This window comes from Lipophrys pholis (genome assembly GCF_963383615.2).
Source record: "Lipophrys pholis genome assembly, chromosome: 4".
In the NCBI taxonomy this organism is placed as follows: domain Eukaryota; kingdom Metazoa; phylum Chordata; class Actinopteri; order Blenniiformes; family Blenniidae; genus Lipophrys; species Lipophrys pholis.
This window is the reverse complement of record NC_137637.1, coordinates 3,816,402-3,836,971: the sequence shown is the minus strand read 5'-3', so window position 1 is coordinate 3,836,971 and position 20,570 is coordinate 3,816,402. Positions and strand designations below refer to the sequence as shown.

Sequence of the window (20,570 nt, the reverse complement as noted above, 5' to 3'; positions counted from 1 at the left end):
TTTTTGTTCAGAAAACTTCTCAACTCTTGTAATAATTTTGACATTTTTGGTCTTGATTTTTTTTTTTTGAACATGTGTGTTTGTAAACTGTTTCTGAGAGTAAAACTTGGTTCGTTTCATTTATGATGACAATGACTAATGGCGGCTGGCAGGTCGCCAAAGTCAATGGCTATCGTCAGTTCTTTCGCTACTGTTTCGCCAAGATATAGCAATGGTAATAATGAGCGATTATTAACTCTGTTACATCTTTTCTAATTTACCCATTTGAAAGAAGACATTTTGCTGAAATGCTGCAGGTCAGGTTAAACTTGCTCTATTATTGTTATTTTGAAAAAAAAAAAAAAAAAGCACACAATCATACAGATATGTGTTCGACATTTTTCAAACGTGTTCAGGTTTGTTAATGGTTCATAAATGTTTATAGAAACTGAAGCGCATAGAGTTCAGGGCCCATTGCTAGTTTGTTGGCATAAACATATATTCCAGTTTATTAATTTATTCAGCAACTTTTTTCTGTTTCTGGGTGGGTGAAGGGGTGGGTGGGTGGCGCCCTCTATTGGCCAGCCACCACTGCCTTCTAGTCTTGAGAAAACAAACATATGATTGTTGGTGTTAATATATTGTCAACATGCTTCATCATCCCACATATTATTATGTTGGAAGTTGATGATCGTCACAGGACCGGGTCTGACCGGGTCCGGTTCCGGGCAGCGGGTCCTTTGTCGACCCCTGCTGTCCGAGCAGGGGATTGAAGGATTGAAGGAATGAAGGAGTGAGGGAGTGAGGGGGTGAGGGAGTGAGGGGGTCCTCCTGTAACTCGACACGGCGCCACGTCGCAGAACTTCCTGCAGGATGTAAAGTTTAGTTTTCCTGCTACTCGTCCAGGAACAGGCTCACAAATACTGAACCGAGGTTTCCTTCTTTTGTTTTTCCAAGAAATTAGTTCGACTTTTATTTTTAATTCCTCAGCAGGGAAATTCAAAGCTGCTGATGTCTTTGTGCTTTGCACTTCCAAATGTCTGTCTTTTTCTGTTAGTTTCTTTTTTAATCACATGCGTGTCTCCACTTTCCTGCAATTCTGTTGTTTTCCAGTTTGATGTAAAGGTGAAATGAGCAGCAGGATCATGTGATTGTTGAACTACAGAGCAGGAATGTACAGAACAACATGGAAACATGAATGCAGGTCAGTAAGTCTTTTACATGATGCACAGTGATAGGAAGAAATATTTGCAGCCCTCGACACGTGAAAGAAGTTGGGACGATGTTTTCAACAGTGTAGTGTAAATTCTTCCTTTGTCTGCAGCCTGTAATGTGAAAAATAATTTTGCTGTTTATATATAAACACACACACACACACACACACACACACACACACACACACACACACACACACACACACACACACAGATAGATAGATAGATAGATAGATAGATAGATAGATAGATAGATAGATAGATAGATAGATACATTTTGTTATTCAAACTGTAATTTCTCAGGCCTCAGGATTTCTGCAGCATGTTTTCAGTCATTTACTTTTACAATGTGTCTCCTACAGGAATCTATGGAGTCAAAATTACACTGAAAACCTCAACTTGTTGTAAAAACACATGGTTTTCCCGACCTGCTTACGGGGGAAACATCAGCTGTTCTGTGTCATTAGGGTTTCTCTGCTCTGCATTCACCCTCCAGATTCCCCACCGCTCCGTCACCCTCAGCTGCTTGACATTATCATCAGCCGCTCATTTATTCCTTCCCCATCTCAAGTGGACGCCCTAATGAAATCATGCCCATCAACAAGAGGTTGTCGTGGCGACGGCGCTGCATCAGACTCCTCTTTCTGTGAAGCGGGACTCAGGGGTTGTTGGGTTATCATTCTAACTCTTGTTTCTGTTGTCTTGTCGCAGATGGAGCCGAACCAGAACCTGACTGCTGTGCTCATGTAACGGGACAGAAGCTATGGGTAAGTTTTTAACTCCTTGAGTTTGTTTCCACTTGGAAACAGACTCGTTTTGATATTTTACTTAGAAATCACTCACTTTAAGTTTGATGTGACGAGAGAGGCCTCTCAGTGAAGCTCTGCAGGATGTTAATATTGCGTCTCACAAATTAAGCTGCAGCTTCTGAATATACATTTAAAACCTGAGAAGTCATGAAGAACGACAGAAACTACACGTCGCCTGTGCATAGATCATGTGTCGGGTGGCACAGACGCAACTTTGCAGGAGTCTTTCCACATAAAGACAAAAGAATGAAGCTCTGATTTGAGCTTCCATCGGCCTGGTTTTGCATTCGGTCATTGAAGTGTTGCACATCAAAGAGCCTCAGGTAGATGTGAAGAGCAGCTGCAGAGGGGAGGGAACAGCGTTCAGGATACTGATTCAGACAGAAATGCTGATAAAACATGAGGACATGCAGGCTGAAAAGCACTTTGCTGGTCCTGAACAAGGCACAGCTAAACAACAGCATCATATGTAGTCCAGTTCTCCACATAAACATGCAAGCAAAAAGCTTTCAACCAGAATTTTATACAGCTAAACATTCTTAATTTCAACAATATTCATAAACTGGAGATTCTTATTAAGATCTGCTGTTTCAGATCAGAGGGTCAGATGCTGCTTTCACCCTGAATCTGACCCGCTGAGCTGACGTTGTGAGCGTGTTGGCGTGCGTCACGCTGCAGCTGAACCGGGTTTGAATGACAAGTGAAGGGCGACGCTTCTTCCCTCCGTCCTCAAGATGCTTCTTCATCTGGTTGGAGCCTCGTTCCCTCATTGAATTCAGTCGTTAAACCTGTTGGGTCCATGTGGAAAGTGCCAGTGTGGCTTTGAGGAGTTAGTTTGTCTGGAACTGTTGATACCTTGTATCGCTGCATTACGTAGTAATGGTGTAATATGTAATAGTGGAATAAATGTTCACTTCATTATGTAATAACACCACATTTTGTAATAACCTGTTACATATTACAACAAAATATAGGCTGTTCCACTTTTTGTTGAGAAAATGTAATAATTTGTTGCATCATGGAATAAATTTTGCCTTTCAACCGTAGACATGGTTCTGTCTTTAATAATGAAAAAAATTGAGTTACACTAGAATTATATGTCACTCTTTGCTTTTGCTCACGTGCTGCCAACACAGCGATGGTAGAATAAAGGGACTTTAGACCAGGTTGAACGTTTCAGATCACCTGCCGGTGGGGCTGGTAGATTTTTCAAGTTCCAAGCCAACCAGTATTTCCACCTTTTCTATTTTCTTGAAGAAATGAAACCAGACTGTAACTGCCACTGAGTGCATCTAATCAATTAACCCACATTTTGTAGTAACTATTGCAATATGTGACATTTTACTCGAAAAAGCAGCAGATTATGACAAAATGTGGCGTTATTACATAATGAACTAAAAATTTCTTACATTCCTACAGATTGCACCATTATTACATAACGCGGCGCTGCATACATTCCCACCTAAAAACTGTGAGAAGTTCTGGCTGAGGATGACCGCCAGCTTTTCTTGTGTCCCTCTGTGTTTTCTTTCTAGGTTGTTCCGTCGTCCTGTTGGCCGGTGTGGCGTCCGCGCTGGGCGGTCTGGTCTTCGGGTACGAGCTGGGAATCATCTCGGGTGCTTTGCTGCAGCTGAAGCGGGAGTTCACCCTCTCGTGCGTGCAGCAGGAGGCGCTGGTCAGCTCCTTGTTGATCGGAGCACTGCTGGCCTCTGTGGTTGGCGGCGGCTTGATCGACCGTCACGGACGCAGGAATTCCATCCTCCTCAGCAACATCCTGGTCCTGAGTGGCAGCGGGGTCCTGCTCTTCACCTCCTACCCGGCTCTAGTGGTGGGCAGGGTCACGGTGGGGTTTGCAGTCTGTATCTCCTCCATGTCCTGCTGCATCTACGTGTCGGAGATGGTGGCGTCTGAGCACAGGGGCTTCCTGGTGACGCTGTATGAAGCCGGGATCACCGTGGGGATCCTGGCTGCCTACGCCGTCAACTACATCCTCTCTGACCGCATCGGAGGGTGGAAGTGGATGTTTGGATTGGCTGTGGTTCCGGCGTTGTTGCAGTTGGTCTCCATCTGGTTTCTCCCCTCCAACACCGAGGAGTCCTCCAGCCAAAGAGAGCTGATGGGCGCCGTCGAAACCGAAGAACCAGACGACTCTAATCTCTGCTCAAGCAACAAAACCAGCGAGGTTCAGTTCAGCGTTCTGCATCTGTGCCAGAGTCGGAACAACATGAGGAGTCGGACCGCTATCGGCCTGGGATTGGTTCTCTTTCAGCAGTTCACTGGCCAGCCCAACATCCTCTTCTACGCCTCCACCATCTTCCACTCGGTGGGGTTCCAGAGCGACTCCTCGGCAGTGCTGGCCTCGGTGGGCCTGGGTTTGGTCAAAGTGATGGCTACTCTGGCGTCCATGTTGTTTTCAGACCGGGTGGGCCGGAGGCCTCTGCTCATCAGCGGCTGCTCCGTCATGGCCGTGTGTTTGGTCGTCATCGGGCTGCTCAGCGGGAACTCGCTGACCGACACACGGAGGTCTTGTAGCTCTCAGACTTTCAGCTTGAACAAAACTCTCACGTCTCACTTACCCGGCAGCAATCTGACAGCTTTCGGTTCTCATCCTGATGAGGACCAGCCGCCTTTTAAAAACGCCTCACAGGATGAAGACGAAGCGTTCGGTAAAGTCCAGCTGGGGTCGCTGGAACGAGCTGAAGAGTCTTCTCCACGCAGCACGTTGAGGAACTGGATCATTCTTGCGAGCATGATGGCAGTGGTCAGCGCCTTCGCCGTTGGATTCGGACCAAGTTTGTATAAACTAATGATTTTAGAAAATGAGCTACTTTTACAACTGTGCAGCAAGTTAAACTCATCTGGAGCCACAAAACAAGGAGGAGAACTGCTTTTAAACTCGTGCACAACGCTCAGGCTTGTTTCATGTACCTGAACTCAGTTAAGACATTTTGTTATTCAGCCTTTTTTAGTTGTTTCATCTGTTTTTCCTACATTATTAGTTTTTTTCTATGTAAAATGTGGCAAATAATAATGAATTAAAAAAAGGGGGGGGGGGAGATTTAACATCCATTGGGAGCGTTAGGATTCAGGATTAGGATTCATTCATTAAATAAAACAATTTTCCTCTTTTTATTTGGATTTCATCCTGGTTAATTTACCAAGAGGAGACATTGGAAACTCATCAGGGCACAGGTTAGGACGTAACACAGGTTAGGATCACAAACTACTGAACTATTCTTTGATGTAAGTGCCACATTTATCATTTCAGACTGTAAGGTGAGGTTTCTGTGAAGGATCTTCTGCTGTGCAAAAGACTAAAACTCACCAGGTTGCAGACCTTTGGGGTTGTAAACTCGTTTGAAGCTGGAATAGACTGTATTTGGTGTCTTCTTGCACTGATAATATGGTTGAATTTGTACAACCGTCCTGTCGGTGCAATATCAAAGTCAGAGTGACGCATCAGCATTACGTGTGATTTCAGTGACGTGGCTTCTTCTGAGTGAGATCTTCCCGGCGGCGGTCAGAGGAAGAGCGTTCGCCTTCACAAACTGCTTCAACTGGGGCGCTCACCTGCTGGTCACGTTCACCTTTTTAAATGTCATTGGTAAGTTTCAACCTTTTCATGTCCTGTGTTGTGGAGAATGAGTCCAGAGGAGCTGCTGACACTGGGCAGACACGGTAGGAGAAGGTTCACCGAGGACAATCGGCCCATTTGAGTCGCACAATAATTCCTACAGTGTATTTCAGGGTCAGAAGTGGGGGTCACATTCGGAATAGAAGTACACTCGGTAGAGCGCAGACCTTTGCCAACGCCACCTTGCAATGTTGAGATTAAATGATGTTCTGATGTTTCCCATTCTTTTGTTACTTGAACACATCGTTAGAGCGAGTTTGCATGTGATGGGCTGAGAGTGGAGAAAGAGGGCGGGGAGCAGAGTTAGCATTGTGCTTACAGAGGGTAAAACAGCAGCTACAGCCCGCCAATGTGTCTCCATGGCAACAGACGCTGACCTCATAAGATAAGATAAGATATCCCTTTATTTATCTCGCATGTGGAGAAATTTGCAGTGGTACAGCAGGATAGTACAGAGAAAGAAGCACACATAGCAGGAACTAAAAAAAGCAGATAAAAATACAATATAATAGAAAAATATGCACACGGTGCCTATAAGTGTGGACATGTACAGAATATGGGGGTGGATGTATTGCACAAAAAGCAGATAAAAGCAGATAAAAATACAATATATCTGCTTTTATCTGCTTTTTGTGAGACATTGCATGGGACATTATTTAGCAGTTTTTTTGTGACTCGTTTGGAAACAGTTAGTCGTTAACGTACTAAAATGTAGTGGATTGGTCCCTGAGGATGTCATGCTATTCAGGTTATTAGTTTAAGCAAAAAGTTGGTACATACATACATACATACATACATACATACATACATACATACATACATACATACATACATACATACATAACCTTCCCCCAACATTTGTCGGCGAAGATAACAATAATAAACAGCAGGGCCAATAACCAGAAGTGACGTAAATCATAGATGTTTTTTGTTTTTGCCTGTTATCTTACCAACCTTTGGTTCAGCTTGTTTTATTAGAGCTGAAACATACGATGAAATCACATACAAGCTTTGTGTGTGGGCCGTATTTCATTTTTCTGTCATTGTTTCCGTCTGTGTGTCTCCCTGTGTTTGTGTGTTCCTCAGATGCGATCGGTCTGTCAGGAGTGTTTCTTGTATACGGGCTCACAGCGGTGGCAGCCACACTCTTCTTCTATTTCCTGCTGCCGGAGACCAAAGGGAAGAGTCTGGAGAACATCGACCGGGAGCTGCGTCTGAACAGGTCAGCCTGCAGTGGACCCATCATGTCAAATACACACCACTCCGCGGACTCACACCTGAGACACTCACGTACGTGTGTGTGTGTGTGTGTGTGTGTGTGTGTGTGTGTGTGTGTGTGTGTGTGTGTGTGTGTGTGTGTGTGTGTGTGTGTGTGTGTGTGTGTGTGTGTTTTCCTGGTGCAGGTTTTACCACAGCAGGAAGTGCTGGAGCTCCTGTCGTGATGACAACACTTCCCCACAGTACCAGAGGGTGCAGTACAGAGTGAGCATCTCAGAGTGAAAGTCCTCAACCGGAGTGGAGACGAGACACAACCTCACTGTGTCAGACAGACGGAGGCGGCTCATCCAGGGTCGGATCTACTGAAGGTTTACATTTATAAAACCTGTGCACACGCATACTGAAGCTGATCCATCGACAGGAGGCACTGAAGACTGAGCCCGGCAGATCTGACACACAAATCACTGAATCCTGAACACTGAATATTGGGGTGTGTGCTTCAGAGATTAATGCACAACATGCAGTGTGATTTAACCAAAAGTGTTTATGATGGTGTGTTTAATGTGTCTTACAAGGAGGCATAATCTACTCAGCTAAATGATGGTAGTTGGTCAAAAATGAAGGTCCAAAATATCCACCCAATCAGATTAGTTCCCTCCTGCTCAGTAATTTGATTGACAGGCTGTATGTGAAAACTTTCTGTTGTCAAGAGTTCATCCCAACAGAAAGACTCTTAATAATTGACATTATCAAAATGTTGATGAATGTCAATGATTAATTCAGAAATTGAAACTCATAATTGTTAAGTTTCCTTGCATACGCAGATATTTCCAAAGTATTTAATTCCATTTATGTTAATAAACAATGAATTGTATAATCTTTGATAAGGAAGTGAGAAATGACAAAGAACAGACGGTGAGATCTTCACAGAAAAGTGAAGAATAAAGGAACAACTGTATGAACGCTACCTATTTAATCTACCTAAAGGTTTACAAAGGATTAAACTCTGTGTATAACAGTGTAATGCTCTTCTGAAGCAGTAACCTGTTTGATATATGTGGAGTTAAATTAACAAGCAACATGTTGAAAATCTGCTGAATAGAACAAGAATAAAAATGTTTGTGCTTCTTGAAGTTCATAACTGCAGCATAAACCCGTTTTGGAGGATCCAACCAAACTGACATACGTGTTTATCTTCTGTTCTGTGAATCCTTTGTGGTGTTGAAGGTTGCAGGTCTGATCTTAAGGGAAGTTCTCACTCATTAGCATTTAGACACTTGATGTGGTCTGTCCAGGTTTTCGGTACCGTGGCTGCGTTCTTAAAGCACTTTACTAATTAACTTCTTGGTGGTTAAAAATGTCAAATTAAAGCTGAAACCTTTAAGAAGCTGCAGAAGAGACATTGTTTTTGGGGGTGCAACTAAAGTACCTTTAACGTGAAGACAACAGCCTAGAAACAATCCTGTGGTATACTGTAAATTAAATGTGAATGAAAGCTGAGATTTTTCTGGGACCTTAAAACTCAACATTTCGCCCTTGGAATTAAAAAGAAAATAAAAAAAATTCCTCTTCAGTCACACAATTTAGCCTCAAAGTGAGAACGTGTTTTTTTTTTTTTTTTTAAAAGAAATACAATTTTCCTAATTTGTGAAACATTAAAAACTAGAACTACACTCAGGAGAGTGCAGGCCTTCGCCAACACCACATTTGTTTGTAGAACCGAGTTAGCATCACCAGCATGATAGCCATTAGCTCATATCAATGCTAACTAGCCTGTCAGGTAGGGACATCACTGTGTGAAACACTGAGCGTCTCCATGGCAACAGACGAACTCCACGAGGTGCCTCTCTCATCCACTTTGCATGGGAAATTTTTTTATTTTTCCTTAGGCTTTATTCTTGAACGGTTAGGCCTTAATGTCACAAAATCTAATTGATTGGTTCTCGGATGACGACAAATCCTCCTTGAAAATTTTATGCAATTTGAATAGTTTTAGAAAAAAGTTGGGAAAATCAAAAACAAACCAATAGATATGTAAATAATGAAAACAACCTTCTTGGCCAGCATTCGTTGGCGAAGGTCATAAAATGTCATTGTTGACGGGTGCAAACTAAACCTCCACAAATAAAACAATGCAAGCATGAAGATAAAGTTTTAGGGCTATTTTCCCTCTCAAGTAGTTCTAATTGCAACACAGTGAATAAGCCAGTGTTTTGCTGAATATCTGCTCTTTCCCAGGTTGAGGGTTTTTTCTACTTGGTCACTGAAAGTGTGAGTGCGAGTGAAATCAGTCACATGTGCCCCATAAATAAAACACGCGTTTATTTACACAAATATCTTCAAATACTAGTCTTCTACAGGACATAAAAATATATACAGTGATGTAGGGACTCAAACTGCTCCGTTCTCAGGTCAATGTATACAGGTGGGGATTTATTTGCATTTTCAGGTTTTTGAACTGAAAAAGATGCGTATGTACAGCAGGGCCTAAAGTCTGGCACTAAAACACTCATCAAGTGCTACTGAGCATCAACTGCTTCCCTCCGTGTGTTGGTGGATGACTTGTCAAAAGCTTACATATGTTCACGAGGCTTCAGGGGAAGCACTAACAGTCACCTGCAGATGATGATTGGATCGTGTCAACACATCGTCAGCCTAAGTTACAGCATCTCTTGGGAGGAACTCGCTAAATTAAACTGGGTTTGGTCAGTCTCTCCTTCCAACCTACTGAGTAAACTTTGGTTATGTCTTGAAGTCGTTCAAGAAAAGCCACTTGAAGTAAATCAAGGAAGTGGAAAGCAGCACGTTTGAGAAACCATTTCTTTGAGAACCTGAATAAACCTTACCTGGCTTCTTAAAGAGATCATAGCACAACACTGGAGCTGATCACACCTCCACCCGGCACTCCAGAACATTTCCATTAGAGAGAGAGACAGAAAAGGAAGGACAGACGAGGTGACGGGCAGGGGTCGTGTATAAAAGAAATCTGGCGATCTGGTTTGGTCAGAAAGGCAAGACAGCACCAAACACGTCCAAAACGCTGCGATGGCGGGCGCCGGCACTCATCTGGGGAGGCGAGTGTAGAGTTCTCCTCTCTTCAGGTCTGCAGTAGTAAACTATACAGGATGTGCTCCTTTGGGTCCTGATGGCCAACTCTCTCTCCGTCCTTCACCTCCTGCCTGTGCTAGTGACCAGTGCCTTCTCAATCCAAACTAGAACACACAAGGAAGGGCTTGCTGAGATGCCCACGGTGGCTCACACACACGCGCACACACACGCGCACACACACACGCACACACACACGCACACACACACACCCATATGTATTCGTTGCCGCTTGTATGGTGAATGAAAGTAATACCTGTATACTTCATTTACACAGAACATTCATTTCCTATGTCAGGTTAAATACGTTCATTCCATGTGGAAAAGGAGCGGTGGGGGGATTGGAGGGGTGAGGTGGGGGCAGCCTCGGATGTGGTGAGGGCTGGCTGAGTGGCACCCGTCTCGTTCCACCCCCCCATCCTGACTGGTGGCCGTGGCGGGACAGGGTGGGACAGGAGGAGGAGGGGGTGGGTGGGGGTGTCACTGCGGGGCTCCAGCAGCAGCGGGCACCGGGGGGCTCAGGGAGTTGGTGGCAGCAGACAGGACCGGGGAGCCGGTGAGAGGGCCCAGGGCAGTGGAGGCTGGCAAGGCAGAGATACCTGGAGAGGAGGGGGCACAGAAACACATCAGAACACAGCCTGCCAAAAAAAACCACAGCTCAAACCTGATGCTCTAACACTGAATCAGCAAGAACAGCGCTAAAGATGACCCCCCCCCCACCCCCCACCCCTTTTTTTTAAATAAGAGGATATGATGTGGACTTTATAATTCACATGGGTTTTCTTTTTAATCACATAAATGTTTGAAATGAGATCAAACATTTGTGGTAAGTATGATGCCACAGATGTTTTGATGAGAGTGTCTTCTCACCAGTGATCATGTTGGCTGTGCCAACAGCCGGGTTCCCACTGGGCAGGCTGGCTGATCCGGCCACACGAGACTGATCCTTCACGATGGGGACTGTTGGCAGAACAACACTGAGTCACCTCCTGCGTTCAGGGTGCGGCACCTCTCCTGAGTGATGTGGGCTTACAGAAGTAGGGATGGTCCATGGCCTCCCGGGCGGTCAGCCGGGCCTGGTGGTCGTAGCGCAGCAGCTTGTCCAGGAAGTCCAGGGCCTCCGGACTGACCAGGTGCTGGTTCTCACTGTGGACAAACCGCTCCCATCGCTTCCGGGAATGCCTGCAGACACAGCGCGTTATTCCCTGCAGCTCGACAGAGCCCTCCATCACCGGCTGACGGAGCAGCGCTCACCTTCCCAGGATGTCATTGAAGCGAGGTTCCAGTTCGATGTTGTATTTGTCGATGTAGTCGTAGAGGTCTTCTGTTCCCAGAACCTTTGCTATTCTCACCAACTGCAGCAGAAACAAAGGACCATCAGTGACGCTCAGACGGAGCAGCGCTTCTCCAAGCAGCCGACGACAAACAGTCTGATTATCTGAGGACACTTCAAGCGGAGACACGCTTCCTGATAAGAGGATTAATGAAAAGCTTCATCCTTTACATTGTGCTCGTCTTTGAACAAGCTAACCGAGTGTAGCGCCTGATCCCGAAACAAAAATGTCATGACTACTTGAAGAAAACGTATACCATGTGAACTTCATGTTTAACCCCTTGAGGATCATTCTTTCCAGGGATGGTGTATTGCTGCTAACCCAGTATTCCACAGGCTTTCATACTTTTCACTGTCTGCATATTTTACCTTGCTAGGTTTTACTCACACACTCCATATACACATCATCAGAAAATACACGATCTGAGCTTTAACTTCATACACATCACAACTAATCTTAACTCGGAATAATGACTTCCAGAAAGTCTCCTTCTCTATATTTTAGCTGCACACTTTTAACACCCCCAGAAGGAGTGAAAAAAATAGTTGCTAAGACGATGAATTGCTCAGTCTGGAGACCGGAGCTCGGTTTACCTGGTCGTAGTTGTCGTGACCATGGAAGAAAGGCTCCTTTCTGAAGATCATACTGGCCAACATGCAGCCTAGACTCCACATATCCAGACTGTAGTCGTACATCTGAAACACAACAGAGACACCGGATTTGGAGCCAGGAAGAAAAGCTCTGTGCCAGATCTCCCGTGGTGACCTGCAGTCACGGGCCTCAGGTTGAACAGAAAGACACTCCATGGAAGAAATCAGAGGGTTACCTGATAGTCCACCAGGAGCTCGGGCCCTTTGAAGTAGCGCGAGGCCACTCGGACGTTGTACTCCTGTCCCGGGTGGTAAAACTCAGCCAGACCCCAGTCAATAAGGCGCAACTGCAGGCAGTTCAGAAAGCAGAAAGGATTCGTACACGCATGTCACCAAAACAAAGGTCAAGAAGAGCAGAACAAAAAGATACACAACAACAAATCATATCTGAAAGGAAGAATAATGAATTGTTCACCTTGCGGTGCTCATGGTCGATCATGACGTTATGTGGCTTCACGTCTCTGTGCATGATCCCCATGCTGTGGCAGTAATCCAGGGCCTGGGATTAAAAGCAGAACTGGATTCTCATCATGTTTCTTCTCAGTAACAGACGACAAACACACCTGATGTTCACCAGGAAAACATCACTGTGGGAGTTATCCATTCACTTAATACTGAAGGCTTCGTTTCTACCTCCTTTTAACTTTTAACGCTTCACCAACTACGCAATGTTGTTAATCCCTCAATTCCAAAAGATTTAATTCCAGGAGAAACGACTTCATTTTTACTCCTCTAAAATTTACAGCAGGACAACCACCATAAAACACAAAGCGATGACAAAAACAATTATATCCGATATTGAAAACTTTGTGCAAGAACAAAATGACAGTTTGCATTTCCACCGAATGTTCAGTAAGCGGAGGGAAGAGGACGCCTAGAACACATTATTCAGGCTCGCTTTCAGATTTAATGGATTACTAAGGCGTAAACACAAAATCTGACTCGTGTTGGTGGATGTTTTATAGCAGACGGGAGCCGATGAACTCAAGTGGACCTGCGCTCTAAAACGTTTGTCAAGTTTCATACGACCGGTCCACTGGAAGGGCGCAGTAAGACTCACGAGGACTCACCTTGAGGATCTCGTACATGTAGAAACGGATGTCGTAGTCGGTCAGGGTCTGGTACAGTTGCTGGAGACCAAAACAAAGACATTATGGTTTCTATGGTAACATGCGAGAGTGAACTGACAGCACATACTGAGCAGTGAGCTGTGCCAGCGAGTGAGGATAGAACCAGAAGATGGTGGACGTTCTGGCACCGAAGACATAGCACTGGACTTTGATATTCCTCCATCACATACACACACGTGTACGAGTAAACAACGAGTATGCCAAGAAAGGAGGTTTGTGTCAGCCGTCTCAACAAGACCTTCGAGAGTGAAAGAACATGAGTCCTACCTTAAAGTCTGTGTTGTTCACATGTTCAAAGACCAAGGCAGGAGTCCGGGACTGGAAAACAGAGGTGGAATATTTAATGTGCTGCAGTCACACTCCATGATAGCAAGACAGAGCAGCTGAGGAGTCTCTGCAGAGTGAAGCAGCCAGTCACACTGTGATCGTCGCGGGTGGAAGAATCAGCAGTTCTGTCCATCTACGTTGCATACGACGCTACACATTTCTACAGGTGCTCACAATTCTAATGAACAAAGACGCACAGAACAAGGTTTTTATGGAAAGACTCCACCACACAGTGAGAGCCCAGAAACTCCTGGAGAGTGCTGCCCTCAGAATCAGTCAGTGCCTTCTACACTCACCGACTGCCAAGCATGGCCGCCATCTTGGATGAGGCTCTACTTCAAATCCAGGGCATTCACTAATACTAAAGAAGGTCTTCACGCAATTAAAATAATGTGAACTCACTGAATTTACAACACATTTTCACCAAAAAGGCAGACAGAGTCTGAATCACAAAGTACCAGGAGCCATTAAATTCATTAAAAAATATTCTGATGTCGCATTAAAGGTGTACGAATGATGGACAACCTGAAACTATTTCTGTGGCCCTCACAGGCAACATGAACAATGCTGAAGACATCTTGTCATCTTTCTATAAAATCTAGAGTGCGTCCTTTCCCTGACGGCGTCGTCACTCCCATCAGGGGTGTCCAGCCCACATTCAGCCCTTCACACTAACTCGCGGCCCTTTGTAGCTGTCACAAAATTATGTGCAATTATACTTCTGACCCTCACTTTCTATTTATGCCTAAACCCTAAAATGCATCTATATTTTTCAGCTTAGTGCTTTAGGGCCAAACCAACTTAGGGCCATTAACAAGACCATAATGTTAAAATAAATGTAGGGATTATTCTTAAAAAAAGATAGCTTCACAAAAGAGTGCATCTTCTTCTCAATCTTTTCTCAGCTCCTTACAGGTTTGGCTTGCTTCCACCAATTATTTCATGTAAAAATCACAGACGGCGTCATTCGGGTTATCTAAAGATGATCTAAGTATGGATTCCTATAACAACCACTGTGTCCACATAGTGTTTTCTTCAGGGTGCCAGTGTCTTTCATAAAATAAACGTATATGGCTGATTAAAGACAAAATGAAGCCTCAGTTTATTTTTCACATCACGACAAATCTAGAGAAAAAGGTCAAATCCTAGTCACTCCTGCTGGAGGGAACATGTCATCACATCAGGAAGACATCTGTTGAAAATTCACCACCTGATGCATTTACTGATCTCGCAGTGTCCTCTCTGGTCAGAGAAATTACATGTCTCACTGCAGTGATTCTAAGCACCGACATGAAAAAAACTGGTACGTGGACACGGGGACCTACAACTAATTAAATTTACTGACTAACGTACTTACAGACACAAACATCCCCAGACCAAGTGACATGGATAAGCTGGCACAGGTGGTAGGCTCATCATGCTATTGATACAGAACCCAAATATACAGTTTATGTTCATATGAAAAGCTGATTGGATCGTCAGGAAAACACCAGATACAGACTAGAGCTGGGTGATCTCATTCAGACACCCTGGAGGATCTCTAATACCCAACGTCATCTTGGGCTGCAAATCTCTGTCCCCCACATAAATAGCAACTGCTGCAAGTAGCATTACATTTCAGTTAAGTACACAGTAACACCACGCAGAGAAAACAGCTGCTACTTCTGAGGTGTGGTCAATTACAAGCAATCTGTTTGTAATCTAATTATATTCTACAATTCTTCTCATTCTAACTAGGAATGGCATGTGGTGGCTTTGAAATCAAACGGGAATTCTGATATTTGTTTGCATACAGCCGCTGGTGTCTTCACGCCTCAAATGGGGTTTGTTGCTGTGTTTTCTTTTGCGACCCACAACTGGAAGCAGTTGCACGCGACTACTCCGAGCGCTGCCATCATTTCACCCAGAAGAAATTCAAAAAGTCTGAAGGATGCATTCTTAAATATTTGGTGAGGTTTAAGTGCTCTTTGAACACGAACATGCCAGTTTCCTGTCAGCTTCAGCCTGATTAAGCTTTAGCAGGCTCAATTAGCAACATGGTACAATAGGAAGTTACTGTTTGCTTCAGGTGCTACGAAAGTCAGCATCAGCTTTGTTTTTAGGGATTGCACCGATCCACATCTTTTCACTTCCAATCCAATCCCAATACCTGAATTTGGATATGTGCTGATACCGATACTATTCCGATACCAGAGCTCTGATTGCTTTAATATAATTATCAATATTATAGATTTTATATGATAATAATAATAATATATTAAATCAACTCCTTTCTACAGGCAAGTATGAAATGTACGAATGTATGCATGTATTCTCCCAATAGGCAACTTGAGGTTAGTATGAGGAAGAAAAAGAAGCAGTACAAACTATTTTGTTCCATTTGGACAATGTGGGGGTCTGTGTGACGTCATCATCTCATAATAAAGTTGTTACATCTTTAAAACCTCAGAATCATTTTATTAATCCCTGGAGAAATAATTGAGCAACGCAGCTTCACGAAGGTGTAAATCACCTGCTGACAGCATGGAGGAGCTGCTTTTCATTGTTTTGATGTCAGCGCTGTTCTCCTTGGCGAGCTGCCGTGTTAAAGCGGTGACGTCTGGCTGCAGTGCGGCCGCCTCGCTGTACAGCGGCTTTGCAAACATTGCACGTTGCTCTGCGATGTCTTGAGCGTAAATTATGCCTAAACAGCAGATATGTCAGTAAAATTTGGATAGCCATGGTGCCGCTACGTTAGCCTGCCAGCTGACTGCAAACTGTGGAAGGGATTTCCTGAGTCATGACTTGTGAAGTCATTTCAGCAGACAGTAACTCACAGACGTGGCTCATGGATTGGAAATCTCTGCAGGTTCGATTGGAATCTATGAATCCATGAATTACGTTGGTATCGGAACCCGATACCGATACTGGATCGGATCCATCCCTATGTGTTTTAGTTCTTCTTGCAGTTGTTTCAGTGTGTCGGTGGCAACACGCTCACAGAACCACAGTCTGAGGCATCCTGCTGCTCATATATCTGCTTGAAGTAATTTACAATATAAGGTAATGAATAGCACTACTCAATATTCAATACTCTGATATTATGAAGTATTTCTGTACAACAACCTGCAGCAGACATGTCTTGATTGCCAATGAGTACAACTCTAACACAAAAATGTGAAATATTGGCTGACATCCTCACGAGGTAACACATGAGAGGAAATTCAATACTTACTACGGGGTCTTTGACGATATCGATGAGGGAAATTATGTTGGGACCTCCGCGCAGGTTTTCCAAAATCTTGATCTCTCGCTTGATCTTCTTTTTCTTCACCGGCTGAGTTAAAGCAATGAGGGAGTTTGAGGCAAGAAGGAACTGAATACCATTAACAGTCCAATATTGTGAATTTCAGTAGAGTTACCTTGAGTATTTTCACGACCACCTTCTCATTGTTTGTGATGTTGATTGCTTCAAAGACCTCACTGTACTTGCCACGTCCCAGTTTACGCACCAACTGAAAGTCATCCTGATTTCTGGAGGAAAAATGACCAACAAGTACGATTTTAGATGCAGATTTCACACCGAACATGTTGAAAATGTTATGTGAAGTCCAACAGTGTGGTTTACCCCCATTCCACCACATGGGACTCGTAGTCCCAGTACTCCCTGGGCCGGTGAGTGTTGACCTCGGTGTACACTCGGGCCCGGCTTGGCACGGGTCCTGACATGTCCGACAGCTTGGCAGAGATGGTGGAGAGAGCTCAGTGCAGCAGAGGAGTGTTCCAACGCCGGGACGACAAGTGGGAGGGTTGGAGGGAGGAAGGAAAGGGGGGGGTATCCAAACAGGAAAAGGAGGTTCGGGGGAGGCTTTGCCTGAGGACGGGGGGAGGGGCCACCAGGGGCACAGCGGGACAGCTGACAAAGAAGATGGAAGAGGAAATGTGTGAGAAGAAGTGAAGTCCGGTCGACTGAGTGATCCTACAAACTAGAGCCACATCATAAAAGTCAAATACATGTAATAATGCTGAGAGGTACAAGACGGTTTGATCTGGGATGAACAAATACTGAGATCACATTTCCAAGGCAACGTTACAAGTGACAACGCCTCATTTGCTTAAGAAAGTTTTCGTGTAATTAGTATGCCACGCCACAAGGTGGCGTCGTCAGTTGTTTCTGGAATGAAACCATTGATCATCAAAGAAAAGTTCCACCTTGGGAGCCACTTTGAAAAAGTGATTGTTGCAGTGGCTCCGAGCACCGACATAAACGGCCTCTCGAAACATGACAAATGTTTATGGATTCACTTGTTTTCGTGTAAACGAGCCCTTAGAATTCATTCATCCAAGTAACAGTTGTTCCTCTTGGTACAACACATTTCGAGCAGTTCCAACAGTTTTTTTAGTTGTGCTTTTTAAATCATGTGTCTGCAGTTTCCACCTGATTTTTGTGCTTCTGATTTCTGGTCTCGGAACTCAGAAGCACAACAGTGATCCAGTGTCAGTAAGACTTTACCTGATTGGCAAATAAGTGGGCATGCGGAACATGAATCCACTGAAATGTTCAATTTATTGCAGTTCAGTCAGTGTTTTGGGATCTGTATAGTAGTACAGGTCCAAGCAAGTTCATCATTTAGCTCGGCGATTAAAAAGCAGATTGTTGACGCACAATGATGCTAATGATCCATCCCATGATAACCTCACCACACAATTTCAATTCACAAGCACCTTAAAAACAACAATTCCTAACAAGTATGCAAACTCAACAGCTTAACCCTACGGCGACAAGAAACAGCTTGCTGACAATGGAAATGAAACACAGCCACCTTTCATCCTCTTGGCTTTCTTCAGACGGTAGGTTCTATTCAGGCTGTGTGATCAGTCTTACTGTACGGTTTTGTGAAGATGAATGGTTGGGAGCTTGTTATTTAGTGGAACCAAATTCAGCAGGCGATGGGTAAAAGCAGGTTAATCCTGGACAGGTTGCTAGCACACAGTCATACATAAACATTTCCATGGAGTGAAGTCAGAGTACCAGGAGGGAAGCACAAACAGAACACGCAAACTCCACCTGCCTTCAAGCTCAAAATCGACACAGGGATATTTCTGTTCCAACCACGACTCCACCATAGTACATATGTGTCAACTTTGTTAATGGTTAACTTTATTAATGGTGTAAAACAAGTAACAGACATGCAGTAACAATGTCTCTGCATTCCTTTGAAGAGTATATGAAAGATCTGCTCTGTGCTTTGTCATGTGTCATCCCCAATCATTTAGTTATTCATCTCTAATCCAGTGTTGAAGAAAACTCCTCACTAGAATGACACTGACCAGAGGGAGCCAATTAGTATTCGTATTTACTGAGATAAGCAGTAAATAATTCTCTTGGGTCCATTCAGGTTCAGTGCACAAAAAAATGCACAAGGTCAAAGGAGAAAGAGAGTTGTGCAATCTGAAGACACATTCACCAAGAGTGAGGCCCTAGATTAACTTTCGACCTGTAAATGACAATCATTTCTAGCAAATGTAGCTTAGATCTCACTTCATCTAATTATGTGCCCAAATCACATGATTTAACAGAAATTGGTAGATCAATTGATTTACTTTTTGATCCCCAGAGGGAAATTAAAAAGTTTAAGCAGCTCGGTACAGAGTGCAAATACAAATATAATACAATAAAAGCTCATTAGAAAGTGCAGGTAGTCATAAATATCTTGGAATATTTTAAGAAGTTAAAACCAAACATCACACATAATCATACACTTAGAAAAATGGTTTGTGCATATTTTGCAGTGCAGGAGGTTGAGATTATTATTGCTTCAGTGAGGATTCTGGTGGGCAGAAGTAGATGGAGTATAGAGTCCGGTGGCACTCGGAAGAAACGATTTCATGTACCGTCTTTTTAGACGGTTGGAGCTCATAAAGCACTTTTTAACATTCTGGAGACTTTCTCGAGATAAAACACAAAAATGTGAACTGGACAACGTCGGGTTGTTGGATGCTAAACAAACGTTTACAGCCCAAAGGGGAAACACCGGACAGTGGGCCAAGTGTGTGCCCTAAAATATCCCAGGTTCAAATCTGGACTTGTTGGCCTTCGAGTGTGGAGTTTGCATGTTCTTACTGTGTGTGTGTTGGGCTGTGAGACAAAGGGCCTCTCCAAATAAATTCTTCCATATATCCAGTTTATACTTCTTCTATGCCCCTGGGTCCTGCAGCTCGAGGTAAACTAACGACACTTGCCTGGTATTGATTACTGGCTGGCAGCTCAGTTATCGAGACCCGACATGATTGAATCATGCTGCAAGGGATTAGCAGAACAGCTTTATTCTCGCACATTGGCTTCGAATTCGAGCCTTCGGAACCAGAACAGCCTGCAGTGTCCGAGGCTCAACCTCTGGAATCATGCGACATTAGCGAAGCTTTTAGCGTCACTGGAATCACAACAATCACTGAATCTGGTCTGTGCTCAAGCAGTGTGGACACCTCACGACTTCTCTCGAACTGCAGGGACTTCAGTGAGCCAACTAATCAAATAGAACATTTTCTATGAGAGCTGCTCGCAGGCTAACGTTAGCATTGCTGACAGAAGGAGCAGCATGTGGATCCACATGAGGAGGAAGAGGAGCAGATATTTACGTCTTTCTTCAGTACGACGCCCGGAATGCTTCTTCCCGGTGGGCAGACCGTTGAGGCCGCCGGTCCTCGCCTCCCTCCACCGGAGCCTCTTTGACGGCTTCAGGCCGGTCCTCGCCTCCCTCCACCAGAGCCTCTCCGGGCGGCTTCAGGCCGGTCCTCGCCTCCCTCCACCGGAGCCTCTCCAGGCGGCTTCAGGCCGGTCCTCGCCTCCCTCCACCTCGGTAGGAAGCGGACAATCCTCACCTCCCTCCGCGGCCAGCGGGGTTCGGGTTAAGTCGCGTCAGTTGTAGTTAGTTAGCGTTAGTTAGTCGCACATCGGAGGGAAATTTCTGCTGTCTCAGAGACAATATGGCCGCCACTGCCGCCTACGTCCCGGACACCGCCACGGGAGCCGCCGAGGGACAAACCTGTGTGACGATGCGGGACAAGAACGCGAAGTGACAGGACCTGCGGGGCTCTGCGTGTTCTCGCAGCGAGCTGAGGCTTTCAAAGTGCGAGAGAAGGAGCCCAACTCAGAGATTAACTCTTAACGACTGTGGGGATAAAAAACAG

The 20,570-nt window shown here is 44.6% G+C and overlaps 2 protein-coding genes across 2 annotated transcripts; one reads left to right on the top strand and one right to left on the bottom strand.

Annotated features, from left to right (window-relative positions):
* Positions 1-790: 790 nt before the first annotated feature.
* slc2a10 (solute carrier family 2 member 10) lies at positions 791-8,434 on the top strand. Its single transcript, XM_080462492.1, has 7 exons — positions 791-912; positions 1,093-1,183; positions 1,905-1,960; positions 3,538-4,794; positions 5,484-5,606; positions 6,723-6,858; positions 7,040-8,434. Exons 3-7 carry the CDS (start codon positions 1,957-1,959, stop codon positions 7,134-7,136), a joined length of 1,617 nt encoding a protein of 538 aa, XP_080318618.1. The 5' UTR covers positions 791-912; positions 1,093-1,183; positions 1,905-1,956; the 3' UTR covers positions 7,137-8,434.
* Positions 8,435-9,159: 725 nt separating this feature from the next.
* LOC308109056 (casein kinase II subunit alpha) lies at positions 9,160-20,396 on the bottom strand. Its single transcript, XM_080462403.1, has 13 exons — positions 20,019-20,396; positions 17,008-17,295; positions 16,802-16,913; positions 16,615-16,716; positions 13,341-13,391; positions 13,014-13,073; positions 12,359-12,442; positions 12,120-12,230; positions 11,887-11,988; positions 11,214-11,314; positions 10,993-11,141; positions 10,830-10,919; positions 9,160-10,558 (listed from the first exon to the last, which is right to left on the bottom strand). The coding sequence occupies exons 2-13, from the start codon at positions 17,106-17,108 to the stop codon at positions 10,440-10,442; spliced, it is 1,182 nt and encodes a 393-aa protein (XP_080318529.1). The 5' UTR covers positions 17,109-17,295; positions 20,019-20,396; the 3' UTR covers positions 9,160-10,439.
* Positions 20,397-20,570: the final 174 nt, after the last annotated feature.